The sequence below is a fragment of the Furipterus horrens genome, unplaced genomic scaffold (assembly GCF_987537825.1).
Source record: "Furipterus horrens unplaced genomic scaffold, mFurHor1.1.pri manual_scaffold_9, whole genome shotgun sequence".
Lineage (NCBI taxonomy): Eukaryota > Metazoa > Chordata > Mammalia > Chiroptera > Furipteridae > Furipterus > Furipterus horrens.
The window spans coordinates 48,600,608-48,623,013 of NW_028327179.1; the positions used below are offsets into that span (position 1 = coordinate 48,600,608).

The 22,406-nt window shown below is 37.4% G+C and overlaps 1 protein-coding gene across 1 annotated transcript in view; it reads left to right on the top strand.

Moving 5' to 3' along the window:
* The window catches only part of GSAP (gamma-secretase activating protein), a 99,940-nt gene that overhangs the window by 7,855 nt on the left and 69,679 nt on the right, over positions 1-22,406 (top strand). The window contains exons 2-8 of the mRNA XM_090287306.1: positions 7,643-7,719; positions 8,632-8,688; positions 11,103-11,172; positions 11,485-11,538; positions 17,196-17,284; positions 20,389-20,458; positions 21,418-21,467. Coding sequence (XP_090143432.1) covers positions 7,643-7,719; positions 8,632-8,688; positions 11,103-11,172; positions 11,485-11,538; positions 17,196-17,284; positions 20,389-20,458; positions 21,418-21,467 — 467 coding nt within the window. The remainder of the gene's footprint in view (positions 1-7,642; positions 7,720-8,631; positions 8,689-11,102; positions 11,173-11,484; positions 11,539-17,195; positions 17,285-20,388; positions 20,459-21,417; positions 21,468-22,406) is intronic.

Sequence of the window (22,406 nt, forward strand, 5' to 3'; positions counted from 1 at the left end):
TGTGGCTAGGATCTTCAGTATTATGTTGAATAAGAGCAGTGAAAGCAGACACTATTGTCTTGTTCCTGATCTTAAGAGAAATGCTTTTATTTTTTTTTCCATTGAGTATGATATTGCTAGTAGGTTTTTCACATATGGCCTTCATTATATTGAGGTATGCTCCTCTAGTCTCACTTTACTGACCGTTTTTATAATAAATGGGTGCTGGATTTTATCAAATGCTATTTTCTGCATCTATTGATATGATCATGTGATTTTCGTCTTTCATTTTGTTTATGTAATTTGTCACATTTATTGATTTGTGAACGTTGTAGCATCCTTGAATCCCTGGAATAAATGCCTTTTGATCATGTGTGTGATCTTTTAATTCATTGTTGGATCTGGTTTGCTAGTATTTTGTTGAGGATTTTAGCATCTATGTTCATCAGAGATATTAGCCTGTAATTTTCTTTCTTTGTTGTACCTTTACCTGGTTTGGGATTAGGATAATACTGGCCCCGTAAAAAGAGTTTGGGAGTCTTCCCTCTTTTGAATTTCTTTGGAATAGTTTGAGAAGGATAGATGTTAATTCTTTGAATGTTTGGTAAAATTTGCCTGTGAAGCCATCTGGTCCAGGGCTTTTGTGTGTCAGTAGTTTTTTGATTACTGCTCAGTTTCTCTCATTGTTATCAGTGTATTCAGGTTTTCTGCTGCTTTCTGTAGTTTTAGAAGTTTGTATGTTTCTAGAACTGTATCCATTTCACCCAGGTTGTCCAATTTCTTGGCATATAGTTGTTCATAGTAATTTTTTACAATCCTTTGTATTTCTGTGGTATCAGTTGTTACTCTGAGGAACACTCACAATAAAAACTGGGACACAGGACTTGAGCAGCAAAGCGAGGCGTTTATTCATGAGTCTACAGAGTCAGGTGCACCATCAGCCAGGAGAATGTGTGAGCAAAGTAGACAAAGAAAACTGGTTTTATAGTAATGCGATTAGTTCCCCCTCCCCTCTCCTTCTCCCCCATTTCTCCATTACTGGTTAATCTGGGTTCACAATCTAATGTGATTAACTACTTAACTCAGGGTGTGATTAACTAAGGGTAATCTAGTTATAGGTCTAGCTCCAACTTATTTGCAAAGTTATCTAGCTACATCTTCCCATTTCTCTGTGTTTGTCACAACAATATTCCTCCTTTTGATCCCAGAGATATGTGTGAGGAGCTGTGGAATGTCATTTCCTCACCCCTTTTCCATGATTCATCTGTTATTTATCTTCTACTGGTTTGAGAGTTACTGGCTTGCTTCTTTATCCCTAACATTACCTCTCCTCTTTTATTTCTGATTTTATTTATTTGGATTCTCTCTCTCTTTTTCTTGATGAGTCTGGTTAATGGTTTGTCAATTTTGTTAATCTTTTCAAAGAACCATCTCCTGGATTCATTGATTTTGCTCTGAGCTTGATTATGTCCCTCCTTCTGCTTGCTCTGGGCTTTGTTTGTTGTTCCTCTAGTTCTTTTAGATGTTCTTTTAGGTTGTTTATTTGAGATTTTTCTATCTTATTTAGGTAGGCCTATATTGCTATGAACTTCCCTCTCAGGATTGTCTTCATTTTGCCACATAGGTTTTGGGCTGTTGTGTGTTCATTTTCATTTGTTTACAGATACTTTTTGATTTTTTCCTTGATCTCATTGTTAACCCATTTATTATTTAATAACATGTTATTTAGCCTCCATATATTTGAATGCTTTGTTGTTTATTTCTTGAGGTTGGTTTCTAGTTTCAAGCTATTGTGATCTGAGAAATAATTGATATGATTTCAATTTTCTTGTATTTGTTAAGGCTTGTTTTGTGTCCTACCATGTGATCTGTCTTTGAGAAAAATACATGTGCATTTGAGAAGAATGTGTATTTTGCTTTGGAGTGAAATGTTCTCCTTCTGAATCCTTATGATGCAAATATTTTTATGTTCATGTTGTCTCAAAACTCCTTTAAACTATCCTCGTTCTTTTTGAGTCTTTTTTCACTTTGTTACTCTGAAGGGGTATTTTTTTTCTACCTTGTCTTCCAACTTGCTGATTTGATTCTCTTTTTCATCTAGCCTGCTTTTAATTCCTTCTAGTGTGTTCTTCATTTCAGATGCTACATTCTTCATTTCCAACTGGTTCTCATTTAAGGTTTCTGTGTTCTTTTCCATACTGATATAGATCTCACTAAGTTCCTTGAGCATCCTCATAACCATTACTTTGAACTCAACATCTAATAAATTGCCTGCCTTAATTTCACTGAGCAAGTTTTCCAGAGATTCCTCCTTTTCTTTTGTTTGGGGGGTTGTTTCTTTGTCTTCCCATTTTAGTTGTCTCTTTGTGTTTACTTCTATGTATTAGATGAATTTGCTTTGACTCTCTGCCTTGTGGAGTGGCCTTGTGTGTTAGGAGTCCTGTGGGACCCAGTGGTACGAACTCCTTGATCTCCTGATCTGGGTGCTCTAGGAATGACCTCTGTGTGGGTTATGTGGACTCTCCTGTTGTATTTGGGTTATGATAATTATTGACCTATTTGTTGGTGGGAACTCCCCTATCTAAGGCTGGCTAAGAGACTCAACCCTCACCACGTGTTGTATGCTGTTGTATAGGTGCTGGCAAAACAAAGCAAAATAACACAATAGCAACACCAAAATAAGCAACCTTCCCTGACCACTACATCAATGTCAACAACCAGGGGGCAAAGAATGATAAAAGTGGAAAGAGAAATTGAATAGTAGACAATTGGGAAAAGGAAAAAGAATATGAGAAGACCAAAGGAAAGAAAAGTGATTATGAGATGAGAACGGGGAAGAGAACTACTACTCATAATGAACTGAAAGAGGAAAATGGGGAAAAGGAACACAGAAAAGGAACACAGAAAAGGTGATAAAAATAATAAAAAGAGAAAAGGGAACAGTGGAGTAATCAAAGATAAGAGTACAATATGAGCTATGAAAGAAAAATTAGAGCACCAAAAATAAAAGAAAAAGAAAAAATAAAAAGGTTATGATGAAGAAAAATAGCTAAGATAATGAAAAAGGAACCAAGTGGATTTGTCTCAGCACAGTTTAGATCTTTTCTTATGGTTTCTCCCTTTGGATGTCACTCTGATGTCTGGGTCTGGTATAAGCCAATGTCAGCTGCTATCCATGTCTGGCCCTCAGCTGCCTTTTCAAAACTACAGGCAATCCATAGTCTGTGTCTGATCCCTCTGGGCTTGGCTGCTGCCAGGGTTGGCCAAGTTGCTCTGTAAACCTGGCTTTTCTCAGCACTGCATCCAGGGGTGTGTCAGCAAATGTCCCAAGTTTCCCCTGGATCTGCCTCTACCTGTCTTTGCCCGCTGTCCTGCTGTCAGTCTTACACTAGTCACAGACCTGACTATTTATGAGAGGACTTCTGGCAGAAACAGCAGGCTATCATTCCTGGATCTTCCATGGCAGGTGCCTTTCAGACTTCAGGGAAGATGGTGGGTGTGTCCCCCTTCCCCTGAGCCACTAGTCTGAGTGTGTCTAGGATTATTTCCCTGTACTCGGCAGGGTGGGACCCCTAGTAGGCTTCCAGAGCCCAGATTTTGGGTCTTTTGGATGCCAGGAGGGTGTTTCTGTGGCTCTCCTGTGATGGGGAAGCAACAGTCTGTTTTCCAGGATAGTGTATGGATTGGCTGTGCCCTACCACCCGTCTCTGACAACCTCTGAGTCTGTTTATGTTGCTGTCTCCTCAGCAAGGGTAAGATGCAGGATGGGAGAAAAGAAAGTAAAAACAAAACAAAACAGAACACCAAGACAGAGAAAAACTGAAAAAAGAACAAAAAAGTTGCTGAGTGGAACAAACAGGTCTTCCTGATTCCTAAATTTGCAATGAAATCTACTCTCTCTCTAAATGTTTCCCACCTCCAGTCCAGTGCAGGGGTTCAGCTCATCAATTATCTTTATTTTTTATCTTGTTTTGTTCTTTTTAACCAGGAATACAAACTGAATTTTGCTCTGAGTTATAGAATATTTTTGCAAATGTTTTGTCTAAATATTGGAACTTATAATATTTTAACGTCTAAGACACTATTCATGTATGGGGGAAATGAGTCAAGTTGAAGGAATATAATTTTGAGGAAATTGGGGAAATAGACATTTCTCTTCAGTTAATGATGATTATTATCAATGTTGTCTCTGCCAATGTTCAAATCCTTCAATCATAGAATTGGGAGGAATGTCCTGAAGTTTTAGAAGAGACATGATAGTCAACTTTAAAGTTAAATGTATAGTGTTAAGAATTTTTATATCCTTCACCAAAATACAGCTTTCAAACAAAAAGGTACACAAATCATAAGTGAAACACACTCATGCACCTAGCACTCAGAACAGGACAGAAAACATTAATAGAACCCCCAAGGTCCCCTTTATGCTTCTTTCAAGCTGTCACTCATCTAGCACCACAGATACATTTTACCTGTTTTTGCAACTAGTGTATAAATTAAATTATGACTTGTCGGCCAAGGGCGGGGGTGGTGGGGGGCGGGAAGGGGAAGGATCTGGGCCTCTTTGACTCAATTATTTATGTTGTATCTTATAGAAAATTAATTAATTCTTAATATTGTAGAGCATTCTATTGTTTGGATGTCCACTGGATGGATCTTCTGGGTTTCCAGTTTTGGCTGTTATGAACCACAGTACTATAGACATTATATGTATCACCTTCCAAAATATTCATTTTTTTTCTTTTGGGATATATGTACAAGTGTGGTCGCTGAGCCATGTATGTTCAATTTCAGTATATATTGCCAGTTTTCCAATTTACACTGCCATTAGCAGTGTATGAAAGTTTCAGTTGATTCACATTTCTTGGCAACACATAATATGAAAGCATAATAAGTTAAGGGTTCATGTTGTAATCTTTAGGGTAACTAATAAAAGAATAGCAAAAGAATATAAAGTTAATAGGTGAAAGCCTGAAATAATAAATTTCAGTTAATGCAGAAAGCAAGGACAGAGTAAAACAGTTGAGTTAAATAGAAAATAAATAGTAATGATTGATATAAACCCAATTTATCAATGATTACATTAAACTTAAAGGACACTTTACATACTTTAAAGGACACTGCACATAAAACATCTTAAATATAAGGATTAAAAAAGAGTAATAATGAAAGGATAGAAAAAGTTATGTAAGCACTAAGCAAAAGAAAGCTGATGTAGCTATACTGATATCAGACAAATTAGCCTTTAATGTTAAGAGGAATTCCTATTTCTTGAGACTGCATGGATGGAACTGGAGACTATCATGCTAAGTGAAATAAGTTGGTCAGTGAAAGACAAGTACCATGTGATCTCACTTATAAGAGGAATCTGATGAACAATATAAACTAATGAGCAAAATAGAACCAAAGGCATAGAATCATGGAACAGACTGACAACTGTAAGAGGGTCAGGGGGAGGGGGAAACTGACTGAAAGAAGGTGAAGGGATTAGTCAAATAGTGTATATGAAGCACCCATGGACATGGACTGATTATGGAGAGGGGGGCAGGCTGGGTGGAGGGGAGTGAAGGGGAGAAAAGTGATAACTGTAATAGCATAAACAATAAAATATTTTTAAAAAGATAAAAGAATTGTTAAAGTTAAAGGATGTTTTATAATGAATAAAAAAGTGTTGAGTGGTCTGGCTCCTGGTTATAAACCTACATGTGATTTTTTTTCAAGTCCAACTGTTACAGAACCCCTGGACTGCTCCAACTGAAAACAAATCCACGGGCTCTTTAGTTAGGGGCCCGATTGCCCGCCGCCAAAATTATAACTCTAAATACCAGAGTTTAGTGAAAAGAAAAAGAATTGTTTATTTAACAGTTATATAGATTTAGTTATTTGCAGATTTCTGTTGTTAAGTATTCTGTTCTTTAAAACACCCATAAACACATATTCTTGCCTCCCCCCTACCAGACCAGGCTAGTTTTAGAAAAGTTAGAGAAACCGTTTTCCTACTTTCCAAATACTGTTCAGCTTTACCAGCAGCTGCCAATCACTCAATTCTGATTGGGGAGGTCCTTTCTGTGCTGTGGTGCCCTCCAGCTCTCAATGCAGAACTGCCTGGATTCTCAGCCTCCTTGCAAACTGCATGGCGATAGCCTCTTAAAGCAGCCTGGAGACCCCTTCTCCAAGCCACATGGAGGGAGCACACGAGAGCGAGAGCCTCTTAAAGCAGCCTGGAGACCCCCTTCTCCAAGCCACATGGAGAATTTAGCTTCTTTATTCCGCATGGAGAAGGGCCTTTCACCAAGCCGCATGGAGGGGGCGAGAGAGCGAGAGAGCAAGAGCGAGAGAGCTAAAATGTCCCCAGCTGATTATATCTCCCTGACTGCGTCCTGTGACGCAGTGGGCATTGCAAACAGTTCTGACCATTCACAGAACCTTGCGTAGGCTCTGTGTGCTTTTTCCATACCGTCCTCTGGTTCAAGACTCCTCCCATCTACCTGAGGCTTTGGATGCATTAAAGCCATTTTGCATAAGAAAGACACTAGCCATCAGCCTCAGGCATGTGGAGGCATTCTGAAAAGTTGCTTCCTTCTCCCCATCCCCCAGCCGCAAACTCTGGGGATTTTTGGAGCACCCCTGTTTCTGTAACACAACCATGTGCAATTACAAGAGCTTTATTTGGCAGGCCTCATGGGGGAAAGCTGCCCTCCCCAAACAAGAGTTGGTGCATAGTCAGGGCTCTGCAGTCCCCAAAGGGAGTTGCAGTCAAGGCCCCCCTGGATGACCATGATCTTATACATAGCTGCATTCCCAGCCCAGCGGCCTTCAATCGGAGGTTTCTTTATTGGGAGCCATAAGTAGAGATCTTTATGTGCCTCTGCTGAAACCACCTTAGCAGGTAAAAGAGGGGAACCCTGAAGATCATTTTTCTCCTCTTTGACTCAGTAGTCAGTACTTTCCCACTCTTAGCTCTTCGATCCCCTTCCTGTCCCAGGGCCCTTGTGTGCACAATACTGCTGAGCCTTTGGTTGGGGGCTCCCTGAGCAGTGAGATATCCCGACCTCTCTGCTGACCTACGTGACGCTCCACCCATTCTATGGGGGAAATAGACAGGGAAGTGGTGCTTTCTCTGCTTTAACCTTTTGCTTAACTATCACTGTAAGTGATAAAAGGCTTGACTACTACTTGTTCTTTTAGCTTTTTGCTTTAATCTGCTACTCTGACAGCTCTACTGAGTTCCTGACAGGTTAATCCACCAGGAAGCTATAATAATTCTAATATTTTATGCCCCTAATAAATAACATATATAGAGCAAAAACTAACAGATACTTAAAATTTGTTGAAATATAATGTACATGCAGAAAAGTATACAGAAAAGGGTGTACAGTTCACTGAGTAATTATAAAATGAGCATATCAGTATACCCAATACACATTACCTGCATCTCAGAGGCTCCCCTGAGATACTTCCCAGACACTACCCCTTTCCTTTTTCCTAAAGGTCACTACTGTTCTGACCTCTAATTCAATAGATTAGCATTGCCTGTTTTTAAACTATATAATGGAATCATCAGTATGTATTCTTTTGTACTTGGCTTTTCAGTAATATTATATTTGTAAGATATGTTCTTAAACATCTCCTGCTAAGTATTAACTTGCTATTATTATCTTTTCAGGTGTTTTAGAAAATAATTATGAGAGCTTATGTGTATTAAATGTTGAAAGAAATGGAAATATAATCTATACCTATAAGGTATGTCCAGCTCTCTTTTTTATTGTGGTAAAATATGCATAGCATAAAATTTACTACTTTAACTGTTTATATTCTCTTTTTACAGAATTGTATGCTCTATCTTATTGAGGGGTAACAAATAACTCTTGCTGGCATTTAACCTTTGACTTTTTTATTTTGTGAGATTGATGAGGGTGATTTAAACTCAGTTTCCTCTTTTTTAAATAAAATAAAATTGTACATAATGTATGACACACTACTCAGTTTTTAAAAATCAATAAACAGTTCTATTTTATAGAGGAAAAATGCCAAGTAGAAGATGTTTAAACCTAATTAATATGTTAAATTTTATCCTTGAGGAAATATTGAATATAATTATTCTACCTCATCTGTTAAGACTAGATATGCTCAGACTTTTGAGGCACTATTATTTAACAATGTGTTTTCAATGTTAAGTGTGCTAAGGAAATTTAACTTTATCAATAACTTTATTACAGTAGAGATCCATGAAAGAATAATTGCAGTGGCCAGTTTGCTTTGCACAGCAGTATCACTGTGCACTTTTGTTGTTTAAAAAGTTATTATTTTAAATTGTATCTATCTGTAAGCTGCATTTAAGAAACTGTGTGATTCAAAAAGTTTTACTTATAAGAATAAGTAAAAGATCTAGCCACTCTCAATTTCCACCACCTATATTTTCTTAAATGAATGGAAGTACAAAGAGATTTACCCCTTCGCCATGCTTAGTCCTACTAGACAGTGTCCCCTAAACTCACTGAGAAGAAACAGATTCTGTCCCTTTTTGACACATACAGCATGCTGCCTATAAAATGCTTATTTCTAATGTTGATTGAATTATTGCAATTTGAAAACTTGTAACATCCTAACTTTCTAAATAATGACATTTAATGAACATCTAGTTAATTTTTTTAGGATGATAAGGGAAATGTCTTCTTTGGATTATATGATTGCCAAACCAGACAAAATGAGGTAACAATCACCATTAATTATAGATTACCTATTGGTTACTTTACTGCTTTTAGAGTTTCCTTCTTCTGCTTCCTTTTTCTAGGTTCAAATTCTCATTTCATTTTCTAAAAAATTAGTTTTCATTTCTTTGCCTTTCTTTGCTTCTCTCTTTTACCCTCTCTTAGAACCATTATCTTAAAAAAAAAAATACAAAGACTTTTGGACCAAACATCAGCAGAAGTCTTGTACTTTTTTGAGATTTAAGCAAAATTGGCTCAAATCAGTTACCCAATATTCTCTAGGAATGTAGGGAGTCCAGTGTCCTCCCCAAAATTTGTGTGCTCCCAAAAGCTTAGAATCTCATAATGAACTCTGGCTCAGTTTTGCTTTTGTTTAATCTTCATTTACCTTGCCTCTCAAAGATCCAGGTATAGAACCTAGTCTGTGTTATGGAGCATTTACGAGCAAAGAGGACACGAGGCAATTTAGAAACAAATTTATGGCGTTTATTTACCTGGCCAGGGACGGTTCTTCCCACCTTCAGAAGCAGAAGATGGGAGAGCCGCCCCGCCTTACAGACTAAAAGGTTTTTAAAGGCAAAAGAACTATACTCCTGTCCTTGGGGTAGCCAGATAACAACAAAAGAAAAAAACTACACAGGCGTGAGAAACTACATATACACACACTTTCTAATTTAGAAGGGGCTTCAGCTGATAAACACTTGGCGCAGAACTATACTCATGTCCTTGGCTACAGCTAGGGTCAGCTAGCAAAGGGGGGCCTCAAGGTTGCTAGGATACGTGAGCAAAAAATAACCTGCCACTGGGGTAAAACGCAAAAATGGCAAAGAGTCAAAATGACCCATTACAGTCTGCTTTTCTTTATTTTTTCCCAAATCACTCACATAAGGTATCAGATGATTGACAGTCTTGTCTAATTCTTGGGGCAAATGGGAGGGAGTTATTTTGCACCTATACAAAAACAATTTACAAATATTAAGGGATTAAGAAGTCTAAAAATGTACACTGGCACAAAAGCTTCTCCAAAACACATTGCTACATGAAAGAAGAAAGTTGCCAGGATAATACATTCCATTTATTTTTAAAAAAATTTACAAGAAAACTATGCAACCTATGTACATAAATATATATATACAAAACTCATTTTAAAAACTCTGGAAGGCCAAATAGCAAATTACCAGCATTTTTCACTGTAGAAGGGGTTTAGGATTGGTGAGCATAATAGAGAGCTTTGACTTTCTATTTGGTAGTGTTTGCATGTTTTAAAAACTGTGACTATGCTCATGCGTTATTTTATAGTTAAAAAGATAAAACACTAAACATTAATTGTATACATCCATGATTCTTCTTACTTAAAATTTAGAATTGTTCAATTAGAGCAAGAGTCAAAGGAACCCAAAATGTCTCACGTGAATTCAGAGCTTTCTTATTCTTAGTTCATAGTCAAAGTTCACTTTCTCTAATCAAGTGTTTTCTGACTTCCCAACGTATTTTTATCAACTTCTGGACATGAGATTCTAGTGTGTTTTCAGTGCTATTTTTGTCTGCAAATACTAATTACCTTCTTAATACTTCTACTATTTACTGTTTCTTTTAGGCCATTCTCACCTGACATCTAAGACTCTATTTTTCCTTATCTTCTGAGTATTGTACTTTATAAATTTGCTTAATGTAAGTGATTGTCTCCAGTTCCTCAATTTGTATCTTATGTCATCCTTCTGCATAACCATTTTCATTTTCTTTAATATTCAAGGAAATGGAATCTTGCAACATTTCAAACAGCAGCAAGACAATAAAAATATAAAGGTTAAATAAAGATAGAAGATTTCTTTGCCAATGCACTAAATATGAGAGTCCTATAAGAGATGTACTTGTTATAGTCTCTTAGACATAGCTAGTAATATCATGTTATATAATTTGATTAAAATTTTACTTGCCTCAATAATTATAATAGCTAACATTTCAGTGCTTATTATGTGTGACATATGTATTAAGTGCTTCATATGGATTATCTCACTTGATCCTTCTAATAATGTCTTAAAACAGGTATTATGATTCCTGTTTTGCTGAAGGGAGGATAGAGAGGTTGAATAACTTGTTCAAAGCTACACAGCTAGCAAGTGACAGAGTTAGGATTAAAACCTGGGTCTAGTTGGCTCCAAGGTCTGTGCTCTTAATAGCTATGTTCTGTTGCCTCACGGCTGTTACAGTGCCAAACATGGCCTACAATAGCAAAACAACTTTTTTCTTAAGAAATAATCAGAAACTTCTTGGTATGAATAAATTGTTTCATTGACTGGTTCTTTGGTTAAATGCTTGTCACAGGGTTACTTGGTAGATAGCTAAATGGGAATTTGTGTTCATAAAATTGTTATTTATATGAAACTCCAAATGAAAAATACTTTGTTTTAATAGCATCTCTATACATTTGAAAAAGACTTGCAAGTTGTCAGTTGCTCTGTCAACAGTGAAAGAACTTTGCTTGGTGAGTTAAACTTTTTTTATTGCTACATGTCAATAACAAAAGTACTTTTTTTTTTTTTAGTTTCAAAGTACTGGATTTTTACAATATTTGATTAATCTGTTATAATAATTTTCTATTAAGAGATGCTCTTAGGAGATTAGATGTGAAATAAAGAACCTGTTGAGTCTACCTACAAAAAAAGATTGTTTTGTGTTCTACCTTAATCATCCACTGACAGATCCTTTGAGCCTTTGCTTATTTCAGATAGAAAATGGTAAACTTTAACAAGCCACTGCATGGATCATTTGCTAATGATTTATTTTCTTCCATAAGCTGCAAGTTTAGTTCAATCTACTGAAGAAGGAAGAAAGAGTGAGCTTCAACCAGGTAATGAAATTACATATTTTAGTGCCTACTAATAGATGAAGATTTATTGAACTACTTAGTCAGATTTCAGGCATCTTTACAAATAGCTTTACCTCAGAACAAAAAAGGTAAAGGTCATGTCAAGCATGAAAAGGAGTTAAAAAAAATTTCAAGTAAACAAGAAAGTACAGAAAATATAACAGCAAATAGCAGAAGTATTCAAAAGGCAGTTAGCTCCCCTGCAGACTAAATAAGCATTGAGAACACACTAGAACCCCATGGTCAGAAGCTGGTTTGTAAAGGGTTAGTAAAAGCTTGGTTTTCCTTTCAGAGATACCATTTATTTTTCTTATATCTGGTTAACTGTTGACCAATATATAATGCATCATGAGTAGCCCACCAGCTCTAAATACTGTATAAAATCAATTCTACTCATTTTCCAAAGCCCACTTCTTAGTTTATTATCTATGTGATGCTCCGCCTCTTTCCTTTGAACATTCTATAATATACCTTTATCTGTTCAGAACTCAACAAATATTGAGTGCCTGCAGTGGGTCAGGCACCATGCATTGTGCTGGGGATACAGTAGTATGCAAAGAGGTGTGGCATTTGTGCTCTGGGTGAGTTATAGGGACTAGTGGTGGGTGGAGGTGTCCCATGAAGCAAGCACCCCATCTTCAAAGGAAGCCCTGTGGAGCCAGCTTTTCAATTTATTAGGAGAAATATGGACATTGATGTAAAAATTTTATTTTTAAATGTTAGCTCAAATATTAAAAATAAATTCTACTTGGGCAACGGTAACCACCTATGGCTGGATATAGCCTGTGGACTATCAATTTTCAGCCTCTGGTCTAGTGGATCCCATCTGAATCTCTTACTGTTCCAATCCTGCAGTGTGTTCCAGCTGTTCTGTTTATTTGACACTTAAACTCCTTCTTTCGTTAGCATAGTTCCCACTCAGATGTAGTCTCCTGTGGTTGCATGTGATGGAAAATCCCTTTTACATACTTCCCACTTGAGGCTTCTGTGTCCTGGGCTCCCACAGAGCCTGCTTAGAGTGTCAAGGGAATCCGAACTGGGTCTGTGTAGGACCCTCTTAGGGACCTCAGCAGAAGAGTTTCTGAGAGAAGTTGGTGAGCAAGATGTGTTCTCTGAAATCTTATCATGTATAATCCTCATCCACCCTTCCCTCCTGCCATGTTACACTGAGAACCACTGCAGGCTCTTCCCTCTTCTGTGCCATGCCCTGCTCTTAGCGTTCTCTGCTCTTAGAATCAGGTGTAATGCTCCCTGGACTAGCTTAAGTGAAATAGGATCTAAGATATTGATATCCTGACCTTTAAAACAAGGGAACGGACAAAATCAGGATATGACCCTGATTTCCCGGGTTACTCAACCCCTTTTTCCAAGAAGAGAAAGGCCCAGTTGCTTGTATTCCTCCCAATCAGGAAGTGGGATTAGGTCCCTGCACCTCTAGTTCTTGAGCCTTATTCCTTTTAGGCTTAGAAATTATTATGCTGGGAAACCCAGTACTAATTATAATCTTTACATGATGTTTACCATCTATGCCTGATTGTTATACAGAACAGTGGCAGTTATCTATATTATAAAATGTACTTTCAGACCAACTTTACTGTAAGTTTTGTTTGATTACAACATTAAATCTTATTCAGGCATATTTACTCAGTTTTGGAGGTTTAATGCAAGTGAGATTTGATGCAACCTCTAGTGAGATTATCTGATTGCTTATTTAAAAACATTAGAATGAACATTGTTAGTTATTGGATACTTACTACTTTATCTTCTTCGCTCACCTCCCATTGCAGTGAGAGCCAGCTCTGCCCAAGTGTCATTTGACAGGCAGTGCCTCACCTCAGCTGCTTTACCTACTTCTTGCTTTTTGTCCAGAGCCCTTGGGAAAATCTGTTTACTACCTGCATGTGTACCACCTGTAAGTATGGTTGGAAAGGATTCCCAAGAGGGTTGGCCATGGTCACCAGGGGAAAAGGATATGAAAGATAAATACTCCTCCTTTCTCTCACTAAAGTAAATAATTCTGAGGTACATTCCATGCTGTTCAAGACCCAAGGGGGTCACTAACTTATAATGCCCCTGATACAGGCATCCACTTCTCCCTGGTTCAGTCTCCCAGCTCCTTCAGGATAGCCTCTCATGGCCAAAGTGATCCTTTTCCCTGAGATAACTTCTTGCCTTACTGTGGGTTTTCCCATAAGTAAAGTCTGAGGCAAGTATTTGGGGGAGGATTCTTGCAAACACTATTAGAAGAATTTTTAAACAGAGATCTGAAAGAAGGGAGGAAACAAGTGTATGGCTCTGGGAAAGCACATTTCTCTCCGAGTGAACAGCCAGCACAAAGGCCCTGAGGCCAGAGTGTACTTGGTGGACTCACTGTTCGAGGATAGCGAGAAATCAATGAAGCTGGAGTGGACTGAACAAGGGACAGAGTAGTAGGAACTCAGACTGTAGGAGAACAGGAATGACGTGCAGACAGATTGTGGAGACATTTCAGAAATTATATGACCAGAGAGCCCTATAGGATCTATTATAATATTTTGTCTTTTGAATACATTTTGAATTTGTATAATAAAGTTTCAGGTGTTATAGAAATCATAGACAAGTGCACATGACAAACATCAAAATATTATCCAGTTGAATAGTTACTGTTGCACTTTCACTAAGATGTGTTTGAACACTTGGTGAGTAAGGGGTTTATGTTGTATGTGTTTTTTTATTGTCGTTTTTTATTTTTATTTTTGTGGAAGCACTTGCTATTTAGAACTGCCAAAGTATATGTTCAGCTTGTGCCCAGGTTTAAAGGTGTAAATGGGACATAAAAAAAGAAAAAAAAAGAATACATATTTTGAAAAGGCTTATTTTATCTGTCCATGAAGGACTTGGTAAGCCGTTATAATGTGTAGTTGGCCTAAAGGTGTTATTTAACACTCCATTGTTTATAATGAGATTTTTTCCCATTGCAAATGAGACAAACTGTAACATCTTTCATACGGAAGTTAAGGTTCCTCAATCCATTCACTTTACAATATAGTTTTTATCAACAGTGCCATGCCAGAGTTCATGTTTTATTTAGCAAACGGCACCCATAGCAGCCCAGCTGCCCTCTTCACCCTCTTCTGGGGAATTCATTAACTCCAAAGCACAGAGATCTCCACTGGGCAGCAGTTGAGGTGACCACATATGTTGGGATCTACTGCCACTAGGATCGCCCAAGTACCATTATAGACAGTTAAATGCTGTAGCCACTCCATGGAGCTATGGTTTTGATTCAAGTGCTCCAATACCCAGAGCTTCTTCAGAACCAGGTCCAAAGGGACTTTTCTAACCTGTCACAGTTTCTCAACATGTACCTTTACCTGCATCAGACCAGCTTCTTTTGCCCACTCTTCACCCTCCCATGCCATGCCTATTCCTGTGCTTTTTTCCTAAAATTTGTATTCAGTTTATTTAAACTAAAAAAACAAAAAACAAAAAAAAAACCATTCACCATTTCTCTCCCCACTCTACCTGCCCCCTCTTGCAACCATTGATCTGTTCTCTGTGACTTTGAGGTGGTTTTCATATATAAATAAGTATATGTGTTTTTTTTTTTTTTTTTTTTTTGATTTCACATATAATACAGATCAGATGGTATTTGTCTTTCTCTAACTGATTTCACCTAGCATAATGCCCTAGAGGTTCATCTGTGTTGTGGCTTCTGAACCTACCGTTTCTACTTCCTGGATGTGCTGGTCCTGCCCGGCCTGTCTTACCTTCAGTGTTGCCCTCCCAGGCTCCACTGAAACCTGGATTCTCTAAATCCTGAAGACATCTTTAAACACATCATGGAATCATGGGATTTTTATGGTTGAGCGTAATTGTAGAAATAATCTGGTTCTGTAGTTTTTCATTTTATTTTTTAAATAACAAGGTACTGAGAGGCTTAGGAAATCTTTGTGGCTTGCTGAAAAGTATATATTAGGTTAGTAGCGGAGCTTACACTAGAACTGATTTCTGTTACACTATGAAAGCACATGGTATGTTATTGAGAGACTTTCCCATTTGCATGATTACTCTTATCATTATGCTAATTATATTAGTTAAGTGTCACGGCTGCTCTAAAGAAAGGAAATATTAGTGTAGGAAGATGGTTTCTGCCCTTGAATATCCTACCATTTTTCAAGGCAAGTTAATTTAGCTGATAGCTGCTTATCTCACTTGGGTACAAGTTCACTGCCAAAGAGGCCACATATAAGGTGATTCCTTATTTTCCAATGAGAAGATTCTTCTGCCTGCTCCCTGAAAAGGTTTTTTCCAATTGAAATATAAACGTTTTTAGGGCAAGAAATAAAATAGTCAAATGTCAGCTCTACTAGTTAATATATTAATGTAGTTATATATAATTAAAATAACATAAGGAAAATTGCTTTTTTCTCATTTTCATATTTTTAAAAATATTTTTTTTATTTTTCAATTCCAGTTGATCTCATTCTCACATTTCACAGAAAATTTCTGTTCTATTTTCTACCACAAGTCGCTTTGACACCAATGTCTTTATTTATGCTTAGAGCCATCTTTTGAGTCATCAAGCAGATTTCTGAAGCACCTCACCTTTATCTCTATCCCATTTTTTAGTAATACAACCTTTAGTAATACAACAATTGATACATGATTCTGGATTTTTAAGCTACAAGTACCCATTGGCCAAACAACAATTTGATTTTCATTTGTTTTGTTGTTGTGTATTTGTGATCCCACATAATAATTCACTCACTGTCTTGATTTATAAGTAATCTTTAAAATCATGTTTATAGAGATATCCAGTCCTTGCAGTGAGGAGGACTGTCCCAGCAATTGTTTTACATCCTTTGCCTTTAAAAAAAAATTAAATGAAGCAGTGCTGTCAGGTTATTTATTTATACAGTGAAAACTGGCTTTGATTCAATTCCAGGCTGCGATGCCATCCCCAAATTGTACATTGTTATTCAAAATAAAGTCCTTGCAAAGTGCCTGATAATATTAGAGTCTTTCTCAGTACTCAAATATAAGGCAACTCCTTTTGAGGTTTAACTTGGGAGAGGGGAACTTTTAGCCTAAATTTGGATATCTGTGATGATCCCATTATAGCCAGAGTACAAGGACTTCCTCCTAATTGCTATCTTTGATGACATTTGCTCAAATGTGACACTGAGAAAGTAAGTGGGTCTGTATCAGAGCAGCTCCACCACTGCCACCATTCCTGAGGAAGCCAAGGCCCTGTCCTACTGATGGGTGCTGTCAGCTGTGACTTGTTCATGTGTCAGAAATATCTTTACATTTTCATATGCAAACAGTGTTTTCCATCATGCTGCAGAATGGGAGTGATGCTGAGTGAGTTGTGTTTTGTAGACTTAGAAGCTGAGAGGGCCTGCAAAGCTGTGCCAAAATTGGCTGAGGAATGGGAGGAAGTTGCTCTTCACTCCATTCACATTGACTTCTCCTTTATGATCTTTTCTGTATCTGTTTGGGGTTTTAAGAAATGTCACAGTAAATTTTAAGAAAATTAGTTTTCTTTGTGTAATATAATAGGCAACACATTTACATTTCCCAAGTTCAGACCTCTGTGGAGAAGATAATGTGTGATATTCTGGTCTTCATTTCTCAAAGCCTCCATTACTTTGTAGGATCAAAGTGCTTAACTCTGTTGGTCGAAATCCACCCCGTGAACAATGTGAAGGTTCTAAAAGCAGTGGATAGCTATGTTTGGGTACAGGTAAGTGAGCAAATCATTTAATTAATCAAAAGGCATGAACCTAGAGAAAATGGTATTTACAAGGTGCTTTCCCACGCGTTATCACATTTAATCCTCGAAGAACTCTGATAAATGGTATAGCAGGAATTATCAGCCCTTTCTTTTCAAACATGGGAATCTTTAAAACTCAAACCCAGTTCCTCTTTCTCTATTATGTCATAGGTTGTCTGATAGTAAGGTAGCATTTTACAATAAAATATTGAATATCAAAACTCATTTAAGGTAAGTTTGAAATAGTTTAATGTATTCATATAGTTGCCAGATTAAATATCTGTGATTAAATGACTTAATCCCATAATTTATCAACTCCATAAATTAATGCAGAAGCACTGTGTGCATAATGCAGGTAGACTAGATACAGTCAATCCTCATTACTTGCACATTCTGAACTTATGAATTCTACCACTTGCTAAAATGTATTTGTAACGCCAAATTCAATAATACTCATGGTGCTTTCACAGTCATTTGCAGACATCTTTAAAGTGGTGAAAAACTTGTTACCCAATGCACACATTTCCAGCTGAGGTCAAACAAGGGGACATTCTGACTTCTTGATTCACTTCTCATAATGTAAACAAATGTTGGTTTTGGGTTTTATTTAGTGCCATGATTTTTTGAATTTGGGATTTTTTGTTAGTAATTTCACTGCTTAAAATGTCCCTGAGCCTATTACTGAAGTGCTGTCCAGTGTTCCTAAATGCAAGAAAGCTGTGATGTGCTTTACAGAGAAAATATGTGTTTTAGTTAGATAAGCTTTATTCAGGCATGAGTTTATAGTGCTGTTGACTGTGAGTTCAAGGCTAATGAATCAACAATACATCGCAGATCAGGTATCTTTAAACAGAAATATGCATTAAACAAAGTTAAATGTTAATTTGTTGACCAGTGTTGTGACTAGAGTCTCATAGGAAGCTATCCTTCTATTTCCCCTAGGAACAATGGTCAGTATTCAGAGTTTGTGGTGACTTTATAGAATATAGCTAACACAGACACTTGCTCATGCAGTGCTGCAGTACAATTTTCTTGTTTAACGTGAAGTATCTGTCTCCTTTTCCTGCCACTCACTCCCAACCTCGAGCCAGTGGTCTCCCTCTTGCAGTGCGTGTCAGGAAAGGGGACAGCCTGTCATCTATCTGGCCTCCACTGTCAGCAGTCCTTGCAGCTGTGCATTTTTGCCACCACTCCTGGCTTCACTGTGTGGGATGCTGCTTGCTTCCAGACAAGGCTTGGTGTGGAGTTCCTGAGCTGCATTCCCCCTTTGCCAGGAATCCACCCTGTTTACACTGTCATCAGTACAGGGGTGACTGTGGGACACAGCACACTTCCCCACGCTGACCTGTTCACTTGGCTTCCTCAGCATCTCCACCCAGGGATCTCTAGGCTATGGCGATGTTATTGAAGGGTTGGGACACATAAAGGGAATTTGAACCTGGGAAGGGAAAAGTTTTTATAAGTATTTGGTTGTGTGGCATTATGAATATATCAAAAAAACTACTAAATTGTATATCTTAAAATAGTTAAAATATTGAATTTTATTTCAAATTAAAAAAAAAAAAGTACATGATGTATAACTGTACCCATAGGCCAAAGGAAATGTCTCCACCCAAATAAAGTAAAAGTTATACTAACCTTGTGATCCTATCTCCGTTCCTCATGCCTATCTATACCCCAGGAGAGAGAAACAAATTCAAACCTCCATCCATGGCAAATCTCCACCTTCCTGTCTCTCCTTCCCTCCCTCTCCCCTTTAGAGAAACACCATTTCCCTAAGTGTGCATGTGCCATCTTGACCCCCTTCACAAAGGAACTTCAGCAGAACAGCAGTGAAGGGGGTTTGGATCCTAATTTGATGCCCTTTGAGAGTTCCATAGCAGCATGAGATGCATCTTCTAGATAGTTCCAGTGAATAATTAGACACCCATCTACATTCCTGTAGTGCATACTTTCCAGTGATGAATATTAACAATCAGGGCTCCATATTTGTGAAGATAAATATTTCCCTAAAATATATACAGATTCCTACTCACAAGGCAACCCCCCCCAAAACCAAAACAAAAAAGAAACAAACAAAAATAAAACCCAAACCCTGCATGTGTAGAGCTGTGTCTGAACCTGACTACAAGTAATTTTAAAAATTGACCAGTTGTTTTTCTAATTTGTCATTATGAAAAGTTAAGACACCAGATAATATATTTTGTCAAAATTTTCCTAGTCTGTAGAGAATAAGCCAAATATAGCATAGGGACATAGAAGGTTATGTTCTTTCATTATGCTTTCAAGTTTGGAGGGAAAAAGCAAAATTCACTGGTGGATCTTATCTAGTAAGCTTACATGTTACTAAGTGAACCTGTTGAGTTACTGGAGTCATCCCATAGCCAGTGTTTCCTCACATCACAGTTGACAGCGTCAGGCTGTGGGTTTCTGGCTGCCTGCTTGTCACACATGTGAGAGCACAGATGGGGAGGCATGGGGTGGATCAAGCCTTTCCTTCTCCGGGGCAGTCACTATGTTTGAGGCTTGTAAGTCCTCCACCGCTTGCCACACTGTGATTCTCTGTCCTCTCTTGGAAAGTCCCTGGCTATGGTGTGCTTTGTCTCTTGGATGTGGGACTTTGGAAGTTGTAATGGAGAGTATGTTTACTTAGTTCTCAAATTAAATACTAGGATTTAGTTGCACAACAAATGTACTGATCACCCTTATTTTGTACATGTGAAATACAACTTACTGTACACATGTTGTTACGTTGTTTCTGATTGGCTTCAGAATCACATATTCTAAATAGAAAGCACCATCCCTAGAAATAGCTTACACTTTAGCCTTACTGTTTAAATGAATTATGTTGGACCTGCGATCAATTTCCCTCTGGAAAACTGAGCTCCTGAGAGTGTTCCATTTTCCTGCTTGCTCCCATCTGTATTGTGTGCATGCATGTTACCCACCTAAATTATTCTGAGGTTCCCAGTCCTTTCTATGGTACGTAGTAGTGTAGTGATCAAGAACAACTTTTGAAATAGTTGTAGAAGCAAGGTAGTTGCCTATAGTTTTGATTAATTTTCTTTTTGCAGTTCCTCTACCCGCATGTTGACAGTCCTCCTCTTCCACAGAACCATCTGTTACTGATTTCAGAAGAGAAATGTAAGTGCATCCCAGGTGGTGTATGGGGACTTCGTGAGTGGCACATCTAATGAAGTATGGGACATAACAGTCTTCTAGGGGTCCATTCACCAGCGCTGAGGGTCTGCTGACCTTTGATGTCCATTTGAGACCTAGGACTCCTGTGGAAGGGCTTTTCCTTTGGCCCTCACTTCTTGTTCCTTCATACTCTGCTCTGTTTCCTCATCCTGGGCATTAATGATGTTTTCACATTGGGGGTTGGAAAGAGAAAGGGCAAAACTCAATGGTGGGTTTTATCTAATAAGCCACCTTTCATGTTATAAGATTAAACTGCTAATTTATAATTGAAAAAACAAACCTGAGGGGTTAGGCTTGTGTTTAGTTCCTATACTCTTGCTTAACTGTCTGTCTCACATTTTTGTAACTAGAACTGACAGAAGGTAAGTATGGTGACTGAATCTAAATTGTTTACTGAGAGAAAGGGATCATTTACAAATTGACCCAAAATGTTTAGAGTTTTGTTAATGTGTAAATGGTTCCTATAAAAATGCCTCCCCCCAGATATCTTGTATGAGTTTTCTATCTGATATTTTCATACAAACAGGTGTTTGGTGTTTGGAAACTGAAGATAAACCCTGTGAAATGGACCCTTCTTAGCTGTACATAAGACTGATGATATGGGGGGGGGGCAAATTCTTGTTGAGGGAAGACAGGGGAGAAGAAAGGTTAAATGTGTGTATTGTTAATATTGAGAAGCAGAGTAAATGCTGGACTTGTAGCAGACTATGAAGGGGGTTGAAGAAAGGTGGGCTGTATTTTGAACTTTCATTGTGAAATTGCTCTCTCTGTGATAATAATTTTCAGCCAGTTGTCTAATTTCTGTTTTTCAATAAAAAATTATTCACAGTAGTTAGGTGAAAAGAGTACTGCATGTTTTTCATGGAGGTTAAATTATATTTCTATTTTTTCTTTGTTTAAAGATATTGAACAATTTCATATCCAAGTCATCCAAGATGGTGGAAATAGAGTGGTAAATATTTGAAATTCCTTTTGCTTGGAGTTCTTTTCCACAAAGAGTGACATTCTAGACTGTTAAAGTTAGGTTAATGTTACAGGAGCATAACATTTTCTTTATTTGATAGCTTTCAAATTATAGTCTTGCTGTTGTAAAATGTGAACTAATACAAAATACAGAAAGGAGTTTCCTTTACCTCTATCTTAGCCTCTAATCTCAGTCTTCTGAGATAACTAATAATGCTAGCCTTGTGTGACTCTTTCCACATCTTTTACCTAGCTTGGGTGCATGTATATAAGGATTCAGTCATTTTTACCAAAATAGAATCATAACATATATATTAATTTGCTGCTACTGTTTTTGCATTTTACGTAATATATCAGGGGTATCATATAGGTTACCACAGAGAGATATAACTTTTTTCTCTAATTTTTATACATAGATACATATATATAAATATATAATAAATGGGATTATAACATATATGCTAGAGCTTTATGTAGTTCAATTTTCTTTTTTTTTTTTCTTGTTTTCTACTTCTCCCTCACCTTTTCACCTTTAACTTTCATTCATGACCTACTATGTATCCTTTCATACTTTTCTCTATATGTGTATCATCACCCCTGACAATACAGGGATTTGTTTATTGTTCACTCCTTCCTCATTCACCTTTGTGGAATTAACTGCAAGTCAACTAGAATAGTACCAGTTTATTCTCTTTAGAAGTGCATAACAGTCTCCAACATGAATGTACAGTTTTCAGCCATCCTCCCATAGATGGGCATTTGCTTGAGTACCATTTTTAAATTTTATTTGTTTGCATTAGAAATTGTCACAAACATTTTTGTGTCTCTAGCTTTACATATTTGGTACACATATATCTTGGGTTTAAATCCTCAGGGATGGATAACTGGGTTGATGCTTTAATAAATTTCAACATATTCTGGAAGATTG